The sequence below is a fragment of the Zootoca vivipara genome, chromosome 2, assembly GCF_963506605.1.
Source record: "Zootoca vivipara chromosome 2, rZooViv1.1, whole genome shotgun sequence".
NCBI classification, from domain to species: domain Eukaryota; kingdom Metazoa; phylum Chordata; class Lepidosauria; order Squamata; family Lacertidae; genus Zootoca; species Zootoca vivipara.
Window position 1 is genome coordinate 94,751,025 of NC_083277.1, and position 11,384 is coordinate 94,762,408.

The 11,384-nt window shown below is 44.0% G+C and overlaps 1 protein-coding gene across 1 annotated transcript in view; it reads left to right on the plus strand.

The window, feature by feature from the left end:
- The first annotated feature begins 2,419 nt into the window (after positions 1 to 2,419).
- Positions 2,420 to 11,384, plus strand: part of DUS1L (dihydrouridine synthase 1 like) — a 17,463-nt gene continuing 8,498 nt past the window's right edge. The window contains exons 1-7 of the mRNA XM_060271056.1: positions 2,420 to 2,540; positions 4,299 to 4,545; positions 5,940 to 6,048; positions 6,993 to 7,043; positions 8,963 to 9,075; positions 9,884 to 9,966; positions 10,191 to 10,345. Of these exons, the coding sequence (XP_060127039.1) occupies positions 4,309 to 4,545; positions 5,940 to 6,048; positions 6,993 to 7,043; positions 8,963 to 9,075; positions 9,884 to 9,966; positions 10,191 to 10,345 (748 nt within the window). The 5' untranslated portion in view covers positions 2,420 to 2,540; positions 4,299 to 4,308. The remainder of the gene's footprint in view (positions 2,541 to 4,298; positions 4,546 to 5,939; positions 6,049 to 6,992; positions 7,044 to 8,962; positions 9,076 to 9,883; positions 9,967 to 10,190; positions 10,346 to 11,384) is intronic.

Here is an 11,384-nt window from a genome sequence, read left to right on the forward strand (position 1 = left end):
CAGGAGGAATACATAAGGGCTCAGTGGAAACAATTTGTCTGCTAGGAACTACCCAAGGTCTTGCAGTAACTGCCTGGCCCTACTGGCTAGCCCATGGGTAGGCAAACTAAGGCCCAGGGGCTGGATGCAGCCCAATCGCCTTCTAAATCTGGCCCATGGACGGTCCGGGAATCAGCGTGTTTTCACATGAGTAGAATGTGTCCCTTTATTTAAAATGCATCTCTGGGTTATTTGTGGGACCTGCCTGGTGGTTTTACATGAGTAGAATGTGCCCTTTTATTTAAAATGCATCTCTGGGATATTTGTGGGGCATAAGAATTCGTCCCCCCCCAAAAAAAAAATAGTCCGGCCCCCCACAAGGTCTGAGGGACAGTGGTCCGGCCCTCTGCTAAAAAAGTTTGCTGACCCCTTGGAGCCTGATTGATTGAGTACAGGCAGCCCGCTGTTTACACATGTTCACTATGTGAGTGACTGTATACTCGGAAACAGTGCTTTTTTTATTGGGAGACGCAGGGGGACACATACCCCTAAACATTTTGTGAATCTAACGGGAGAAGAAACTTAAAATGTTTTAAAAGTAAGTTTCTTCTCTAGCACGGTGAATTGTCAGTTCCATTGCTACCCCGGATAGCGGCATCATTTCCTGAGTCTAAGACGGAATGAGAGTACCCCTTAACAATTTTTAGGGGGAGGAAACCACTGCCCAGAAGTGACCCGGAAACAACAGAAAGACGTCACTAGAATGTTACTAAGAGGGTGGAGGTGGAATGGGGTGGGGGCAGACAGGGCACAGCTGAGTGGAATGGGGGTGTTTGCAGACTTTTTCAATGGGTTTCACTTATACACAATTTCACTGATATGCATGGTGCCTCAGAACGTAATCTCCATATAAATGGGGAGCACCTCTCCTTCCACCAAGCCTCATCTGTCCTCCTGGGTTCCTGCTTGGTCAGTTCAAGTCGGTCCACAGACTTTCACATTGCAGAAAACAACCATGCCCAAACTCAAACAGTTTCTTCTCTTCTCATTATATGGAAACAAATACAAGAAAGCCATTAACAGTACATTTTTCATTGTTAAAATGTAAACAAGATTAGGGCAAAATGAAAACCAGTAGCTCTTAACAAGTCTGTAAAAGTTGCTTACAAACTGTTCTAAATTGGAATACAAACTTGACAACTGATTCACCTACATGAAAGCATGTACTTATGACCAGGAAGGCCCACACTAGGTACCAAATGAAAACACAGGGCCAGCACAGGAAGTGGTATCCCTGTGTTGAGTTCTCCAACAGTCCCTTCTTACATATAGTATGATCTCTCACCCATAGCACAATGTTACCACATCATGCATTTTCCACTTACTGACTGCTGCTGATAGGGACAAGAAAATGCACAATACAATGACCTCATCATGTAGTAATAGAATAAGTGTGACTACACCTTTTGGGAGATCAGAGGAGCACTTGAGACGGGTGCTGAACAGCGGCAGTCCTTTCATCTCTAGTATTTTCGGTTCTACCCTTGACTCAACAAAGGTGGGAATAAATAAGTATTACACACACACACATGCACATGCCTAAATTCATAGGCAGCATACAAAGGCATAATCTCACAACCCAGGAAAGGGTGGGGAGGGAGTTTGGCCCTTTCCCTAGCTACCCCATGCAGCCACGTTCCACTCTGCTATTATTGCAACCAATGTCGAAGGAAACAAAACCACATTTTCCCTACAGCACTACATGCCTTATTATCATTATTGTAGGGACGCAGGTGGTGTTGTGGTCTAAACCACTGAGCCTCTTGGGCTTGCCGATCAGAAGGCCGGCAGTTCGAATCCCCGCAACGGCCAGTTCCTCCCAACCTAGCAGTTCGGAAGCATACCAGTTGCAAGCAGTGGAAAGGTAAATGCGCCAGTAGTGGTTTAGTCCATGATCCATGATCCATGCGCCAGTAGTGGTTTAGTCATGCTGGCCACATGACCCAGAAAAACTGTGGACAAACGCTGGCTCCCTGACCCCATAGTCGCCTTTGACTGTACTTAACCGTCCAGGGGTCCTTTCCCTTTCTTTTTTTATTATCATTATTAATTGAATTTATATACTGCCCTATACCCGAAGAGGTCTCAGGGCGGCTCACAGAACAAAATCAAAATATAAAACCGCAAAACATATAAATCAAAATAAAAGCAACAACCCAATAACATCTCCAACCCCCCCTTGTGTTGAACAATTCTCTGGTGTTTTTTGCCCCGGGGTATTCTGCTAACTCAAAGAAACCTCGCTGCCCGCTCCCGCCGTCGTTGTGAGAGCTTTAAATGCACAGCTGGCATAAGGCGCTTCCTAGCATGGGCGAACCTGTCCGCTAGGGGGAGGCCGGGAGGGGCCGGGTTTCCGCGCGGCCCCTTTCCGCCCGCGCCTCCGTTTCCGAAGGAGCCCCGTTTGAAGTTGCACCGCCGCTGTGCCGGTCGGAGTGGGATGGCGAAGGCGCCGTCCGGTTGTCTCAGCGCCCTGCCCGGGGCTCTGCCTCAGTAGGAACCAGGTACCGGAGCGGGAGAGAGCGGAAGGCTCGGGCTCGGGCGCCGTGTACTCTGGAGGGCAGGCTGCCGGGCGGGAGGGCGCGGCTCCCGGCCTAATTTCTCGGGGGCGGCCGCCCTGTTTGAGCAGCGCTAGGCTGGGCGCGTTTTAGAGCCGAGCGGCAGGGAAAGCCTTGTGGCCCCGGAAGGTCCTCCGCCCGGCAGGTGCCTCGCCTTCTTCAGCGCAGCTCCTTTTCTAATGCCAGCCTAGAAAGGAGCGCGGAACCGGCCCCTGTTGCTCTATTGCAAGGGGGGGGGTATATTGCTAGCGCCATAGAACAGCTGCTCTTCCTTTTATTTATCTGACCATAAGAACATGCAAACCTACCTAGTTTGGATAGGGGAGCCTCCACTGCAGGGTTGTTGTTGTTTTTGTTGTTTTACGTTTTCATTTATTCCTTTGTATTTTATGCCGCTTGCTTGTAGTAAGACCTCCTTAGACTCCGTAGTAAGACACGTTTAAATGTTGAATAAAAGCAGTTTAAAACAACTTGCATCTTTAATTAAAATGAACAGTTGACAAAAGAGAGAGAGAGAGACTAAAACACACTGGCAATAGCCTTGCCTCCACAAAAATGTGCTTTCCGTATAGTGTGTAAGCAAATGGATAAAGCCGTAATCAAAGCAAAGTAGGCAAACTGAGCAATCTGCTTGCTCTAAGCAAATCAATGTACTTTCAGTTCCCTGCTTTAAACAGCATTGGTAAAATCCCAGTCCTCTGTGCCTCGCTGCAGTCTAGTTGGAACTTAAATGCTGGCACCATGATGACAGAATAGCAGGGGTGGGGAGAGACAGGTGAGCCGCAAAGGTACAGCTGGGTTGGCACCTTTGTCACCATTGTGCTTCCACCAATGCTGCTGTTTTGGACTTAGCAAAATAGAAGGCTGAGGAGGAGGGAATCAGTGGCAGAGTAGGATGATTTTTGGGCGGCTGTCCCGGGCTGTCCCAATGCAGCCTGCCTAAGCCACAGTTTGGCCAAACCTTTGGCATGTATATATTTGTCAGCTCTGTAGTGGACTGATGTGAGGCAGCAGGTGGGTATCCCCAGCCTTGCAGGTATAGTTTCATAGGACAGAGGGAGTGGTATAACTATCACTTACCCTGAAGCTTTGGTCCACAGCCCCTTTTTCTTGCAATACTTTCGCCCATGTGAATGATGTAAGGATAAGAAGATGAAAGTGTTGCATTGGTGCTATTTGTATAGTAGTGTCTCAATATAACATCACTTTTGAGCATTGGCTTGCATACAGTAATATCAAAAATATCAAAATGAGTGTTGCTGTGATGTTGTGAATCCTTTTTTGCAATACTATAGTGTCAGACAGCTCACACTGATGTTCACAGAATCATAAAATGATCATAAAATATAAAAAGACAAGTAGGAAATGCAGGATATTCCAAAATATGGGATACTGTGTAATCCTGTAAAAGAACTCTTATTTGCTCTTGCTCTTCACTAACAATCACCTAGAAGAACAAAGAAGAGACCTGTAAGTATTTGAATTGCACATTACAGGGCTCTACAAACATTTATTCTTCTTGCATTATTTTCTTTTGCGTGGGTTTTTTTTGGGGGTGGGAGGAAGGGTTCCCCAAATGTTTTGTGCATTTTTTAAGCATGCCTACTGCAGAGAGCTGTGTATGGAACAAAGCTAAAAGCCATATAAACTGTTGCTTACTTACTAGAATCTATTAGAGAACTTTTTGTTTCCATTTTCTTCCAGTCAAGAGAAGATGCCCAAACTTGAGGGCTTTGAGTTCTGGAGAAACACGCTGAAAGGTGCCCGTTTTGTGGTTGCTCCCATGGTGGATCAGAGTGAACTAGCTTGGAGACTGTTAAGTCGCCGTCATGGAGCCCAGCTATGTTATACCCCTATGCTGCATGCTCAGGTCTTTGTCAGAGATGCCAATTACCGTAAAGAAAACTTGTATTGTGATGTGTGCCCTGAAGATAGACCTTTGATTGTGCAGGTAATAGCTATCACATAATTTCGCTTTATATTTTTATGTTGTCCTTTAGTGGTGGCTTTTGGAAGAAATGGCTTTAAAATAGCTAGTGTTACAACAGCCATTGTAAAATAATAATTGCACATAACCTTAAGAAGGACAAGAAGATGCATGTCTAGCAAGCCAAACTCTCCCCTTCTGGGTCAGGGAATGGAGGAGTTGACACAAATGGACTGCCCAGTCCAAGCCCTGCTGTGCTCATGTCAGAATGTCAGAAAGCAGGGGCTGTGTCTTCCCCTCCCCCACCCTTTGACTTAAAAAGAAAGTAATTCCTTCCCTTTGTTCTCAGTGGCTTATCACACCAACTTCAGGGCTGGCATGTTTTCCCTTGTTCTAGGGGCGTATCAGGCTTTGATTCTAGCAGATCTGTTGCCTCCCCTGATCCCCCACCCCAGAATGCCTCCTTTTTGCCCTCTCCAACATCAGAGCACCAAGAGCAGAGGAGGGACTTTAGTTAGGAGGGCTCTGTGGGGGCACCTTCATCTCTGTCTATGGACAAAGAAATTGCAAATTCCTGTGGTCCCCAAGGATGCCCTCCGAAGGACCACTGGATTCTGCTCTTAGGCTTCTGCAGTTGGAGTGCTTTCCGTGTTAGAGGTACATTTCGAGTATGTTTGTTTGGTTATGCAAGCTTGTATCATCATAAGAATAGAAACCTTACCATGATTGATCAAGAAAAACTATTCCTTTTTGTGGCCATTGAGCACTCCTTGTTTATAATTATCATTGTTCACTTTTCTCATCTGATGTCTAGACATGCATTTAATCCATTTAGATCTTTGTGGGAGGGCTAAAATGAATAGTAACAGGATATGAAACAGTGTGCTGCAGGATGTGAGAAATTAGTATGGAAACTACAGGGAAGATTACTACATAGGCGTAGGTTCGGGAAAATGATCTTGGCATTAATGACAATCCTAAGTAGTAAGGAGCTTAATTGAGTAGTACTGAAGGAGCGTCTCCACCCCCGTCGTTCAGCCCAGACACTGGGGTTCGGCTCCGGGGGCCTTCTGCCAGTTTCCTCACTGCAAGAAGTAAGGTTACAGGGAACCAGGCAGAGGGCCTTCTCAATGGTGGCGCTCACCCTGTGGAATGCCCTCCCACCAGATGTCAAATAAATAAACAACTATCTGACTTTTAGAAGACATCTGAAGGCAGCCCTGTTTAGGGAAGTTTTTTAATGTTTGAAGTTTAGTTCTGTTTAATATTCTGATGGAAGCCGCCCAGAGTGGCTGGGGAAACCCAGCCAAATGGGTGGGGTATAAATAAATTGTTGTTTTGTTTTATAAACGCATTGTCATACTTGGGTGTTAAAGTTGCCTCTCACTTATTCTTTGGCTTGTATGCCTGTTTCACAGTTCTGTGCCAATGACCCAGAAGTGTTTGTCCAGGCTGCCTTGTTGGCTCAAGATTACTGTGATGCCATTGACTTGAATTTGGGGTGTCCTCAAATGATTGCAAAAAGAGGTATGTGCAAACCAAAACCTTAAATAATTTGGATGGCAATGCTGTGCACACTTATATGGGTGGAAGCCCCATTAAACATAGTAGGATTTGCATCTTAGTAAAAGTGCATAGCATGGCATTACTTAATGCTCTTGAGCAATTCTAATCTGGATTAATTTGTGAAACTTTACAGTCCAGTCTTAGACATTTTTACTCAGACGTTGAACATTAATTACCATCCAGTGAGTGAGTGTGTTTAGGGTTGCAGGCTTGATTTGTGCAGCAGACTCTGAATCAGTCCTTAATGTATATGCATTTTAAACCTCTCATAAAGTTCAAGTGCTCTCTCATGTAACACCCTGCTGGTGCCTTATAATTTAAGCTTTTTATATTTCTCTAATTTGAAAGACTATTAAGGAAACAAAGGAAGCAGATTCTATAGTCAGATAATGGAAGGACAGATCAGGCTTATAGGAACTCTAGTTGGTGTGAGCAGAATATGAATGTAATTAGAACTCTCTGTGCTGCAAATTTCAAATCCTTGCAGTTCTGGCATAAAGAGTGAGATAATAGTTTGTTACTTTGTTTATTTTCTAAATACATTTTGAAAAACAATGTTATGTTTCCCTTTCCCTGCCTAAGTAGAAACATTACTGTGGGTCTACAGCTATAGTTTTCATCTACAGTGGAACCTCGGTTTACGAACACCTCGGTTTACGAACTTTCGGTTTACGAACGCCGCGGACCCATCTGGAACGGATTAATTCACTTTCCGTTACTTTCAATGGGAAAGTTCGCTTCAGTTTATGAACAGACCTCCGGAACCAATTGTGTTCATAAACCGAGGTACCACTGTATACAGTACAGTACTTGCCTGTTTTATGTTGAAAACTTTCCTATCAATGTGTCTCTACTAGGCCGTGATTTTATGGGTGGTTTTTCTTTGTGTGTGTGTTTGTATGTAGGTCACTATGGAGCATTCTTGCAGGAGGAATGGAAGCTTCTTCAGAAGATGAGTAAGTCCATGATGCTCTTGAGAAAGGAGCAGGAGAAGAGCAGAATAAATAAAAAATGCAAAGGATTGTCTTTGGAGCTCATAACAGCAGGACTTGTCATCCACCAAGCAGGGCATTAATTTTGTTCCTTGACACAGGATATGATGGTTCACTGTATACTATTTGTCTAATTTTTTTGCAAGTTTCTAGCTGTTCACAAATCTGCAGCTGTGTTGAAGCACACAAACATGGTCTCTGCTTATGATCCAGAGTATAAAATGTGGAATTTGCAACCTCGTGTTCAGTGGCTCTGAAAATAATCATGTAGGTGTAAATGGAGCTGTCACCTGTTTATCAATGGGATTATCAGCACTTTGCTATTGGGAGGTTGTCACGCACACAGACTCTGAAGCCTAATCCAGTTTCAGGAGTTGGCGACCAGAAAAAGCTCTGAAGCAACCAAAACTGAGCTTGGCAGGCTGGAACGCAACTTAATGTAGTTTATTCTAATATCCTGTCTAACCTGTAGCATTGTCATTTGACTGTTGTGCTTGAACCTGGGAATCCCAACCAGTTATGACACATAATATATTGTCTTTGGCAGGTTGCTCTTAATCTACTTTAGCAGATTGTTGTGAAACTTATAAAAAAAGAGTTTTGTGGAGGAAAGACAGGATGTAAATATAACAGCTATGCATACGCAGTGTGCATTATTTAATTTTTAAATTTAAAAAGGAGACAGCATTTTTTAGAGGTCAGTTGAGGTGCATTGTTCATTACTGTATCAAAGAAGTGAAAAAAGGAAGGTAAAGCTGTTGAGAAGGGTGGTAAATGAAAAAGAATCCCCTGATATTATGTAAAAGCTGCCCTATAACACAGTTCTTTGGGCAGCTCACAAAAAAAGAAATCAGCAATTAAAAGTAGAATTTTTAAAAGCATTAAAACTACAGCAGATTAAAATCGGAGAGAGAGAATAAAAATCACATAGCTAAACAAAATTAAGACCACAGCTTCATTTAAAAGGCTTGGGGAAATGAAAAGTTATTTGCCTGGTGCTGCAAAGATATTGGAGGAAGTGCCTGGCAGGCCTATCAAGGGATAGCATTCCATAGCCAGGGAGCCACTACTGAAAAGGCCCTTTTGCCCCTAACCACCTGCTGGTGGGGGCAGCTAATAGAGGATCTCAGATTTCAGGGTCTGGATAGATATATGTAGGAAGAATTGATGCTTTAAGCAGTATGAACACACTTCTGTGGAAAATATGCATAGTAGGATTCAGTATTTCGTGCCTTTGGGGAAATACCATTTTGGGGTTTTTTTTTACTCCATATAGTTACTCCTAGTTCTCCCTCTAAGCATTCGTCATTTCACTAGCCTAATTTGGAAGGGGATGGTTAGTATTGTCAAACAATTGGGAGTCAGAATCCTTGCTGCAAATCCTGCTGCAAATCGCTCAAGAGATCTACCAGTAGATCCCATCTACCTTCTGCCCATGCCTGGCAGATAATACAGTATAAGCAGTACATGGGGTGAAAGGGGGTGCTACATTAGAAACTGTCTTAGAGAAGACAACTTGCAGCCCAGTCTTTCCCTTTGCCTGCCCCTGTATCCCAAAAGCTTCTCTTGAACAGTGTTGGAATGTGTTGCACAGTACTGCAGTGCAAGAGAAGGAAGTATCCAAAATGCGGTGGAGCAATCTTGTGCCAGCAGAAATGCACTGTGTGCAAATTTCATCCGCCCCATTTTAGGACCTTCCACCCTACCCTTCGGATACAGTTCTGTGTCACACAGCACATGCTGTCCTTCTGAATAATCTCTGGCTAGTAGAACGGTCTGCAGGGGGGAGGTTGCACGGGCTTGCCGCCTTCTTTCACAACCGTTGGATACGGCCCATGATCTTTTGACTTCAGGCATTCACAATTGTTATCTTTGTTTTCCAGTTGTGTTGGCTAATGAGAAGCTCTCTGTTCCCATCACATGCAAAATCCGTGTTTTCCCAGAAATTGGCAAGACTGTGAAATATGCCCAGTTGCTGGAGGAGGCTGGTTGTCAGGTAAGAAGCTGGCAGTTCCTGTTTTGTTGCAAGGCTCTAATATTGTTCATTCAAACAGATTTATACAGTAACTCAGAGAGATTTTTTTTAAAAAAATTAAGTCAAAGTATTTTTTGTCAAAGTTAGAAATAAAAATTCAGGGAGGGATCCAGTGTCACATTATGTTGGTTGTTCTATCAAGGCAAGTATTTCAGATTGCCAGACAGAATGAACCCCCTTCTTCCTGCCCCCACTGCTCTGGATTTCGCCTCCCCCCCAAACCCCCTCAAAGCCAATTTCTGGGGGAGGGGGAGAAGCCCTATTGCACAAGGGAAAGTCCTTGCACGGGCTTCCACTGACAGTACTCATCGGTCGAATCCTGCCCAGCTTTCCTGACTTTGGTGGTTGTTTTTCAACAAGCTGGAGACATACTGTTTTCTCCTGTGAAAAGAGCCAGCAACATATTAGAAAAGAGAACATTGCTGAACGATCAAAATGGAAATGAGCAGGAGAGATTCCCAACAGTGCTCTTGCTCTAACTGTATATTTATCTGTAGTCCCATATCAAAGTTTCATTATTGATCCGAATTAATCTGGGATAAGGCTTACAAGATGAGCTCTATGTATGATTTTTAAAGACACGGCCCTGGTGACCAAATATAATTTAGCTGAAATGGGAGGATTCCACATAAATCAGAATCCCAAGCCAACATATGATATACCGGAAGCAAGGAATCCTGTCACATTTCATATGCTGCAGCAAAGCAAATGTACCAAAGCTATGTGTTCGTCTTACCTCCCTTGAAAAACAAATACAACTCTGTTCCAGCTGCTGACTGTCCACGGTCGCACGAAAGAACAGAAGGGGCCTCTTGCTGGCGTGGCTTCCTGGGAGCACATACAGGCCGTGAGGTATGGGAACTACAGCTTGCAAGGTGTCAGGGAGGCAGTTTTCCTAACTAAACCTTTGACTGTGGGGTGAGATACATACAGCTGAGGGGAGGGGTATTATGCATGTTGCTTTAACAGCATTAAAATGGGTTTTGTTTCCAGATGCTCTTGAGTTTGCTTTCTGTTTTAGTTTTATTTGTGCATTTATTTGATTGTTGCTTTTGCATTTCTGTCTGCTGTCATAGAAAGGCTGTAAACATCCCTGTTTTTGCAAATGGAAACATCCAGTACCTCAGTGATGTGGAACAGTGCATTCAGAAGACAGGAGTTCAAGGTGTCATGAGCGCAGGTAGGAAGAGAGAGCTCCTCCTCCTGGATAATTGTGTGATAAGTCGTGTTTAGATATTTTATAACACAGCCCATATTCAAATGATACTGAGTGATCTTGCTCCAACTATGGTTATGTGCTGTTGCCGCTGTTTTGTTTTTTTATGCCACTTTGTGAACATTTTAATTCACTTTGTGAATTAATGTAAACAGCTTGGAATTCATGGAGGTTACCGTACTTAGCTAGAGTAAATTTTAGAAGTTTCAGTAGAGAGGCCAATCGTTCATTAGAATAGGGCTGACCTTGGTTGACAGTTGGGATACTTACATGGAAAAATAATAAGGTTAATAAGTGGAGGAAGCAAATAATTATGTGCAAAACTGGGCACAACAAATGGATGATAAAGGGTTGTTTATGCATTGGCCAATGTAAGTAATACTGTTAAGGAAGTTGTCCAAGCTTATAAGATCTATCACTAGAGGTCCAGGTGACTCCAGCAGCTGGGAGTGCTTTGTTCCAGCTTTGGCTGACAAGATAGCGACAGCTGTTTCTGGACCAGGATAGCCTGAGCACTGCAACCCATGCACTGGTAACCTCCAGATTGGGTTATGTGGAGCTGCCCTTGAGGTTGAGCCAGAAGGTGTAGCTAGTGCAAAATGTGGCAGTTCAACTACTCAGTGGGGCAGAATATTGCCATCATATTACACCACTGCTGAAAGGATTGCACCGGCTGCCAGTTAACCAATGAGCCAAGTGTAAGATGCTGGTACTGTACTTGCATATACAGTGGTACCTCTGGTTAAGAACTTAATTCATTCCGGAGGTCCGTTCTTAGCCTGAAACTGTTCTTAACCTGAGGTACCACTTTAGCTAATGGGGCCTCCCGCTGCCACCTCGCGATTTCTCATCTCATCCTGAAGCAAAGTTCTTAACCCAAGGTACTATTCCTGGGTTAGTGGAGTCTGTAACCTGAAGCGTCTGTAACCCGAGGTACCACTGCTTATAGTATATATACAGTTTGGGACCAACTTAAGATGCTTCATAGGAAGTAAATAACTCTGGAAGCTTGAAGAGAGAACTTGACTCCATCATGGATTGCCAAGTCCTGCTG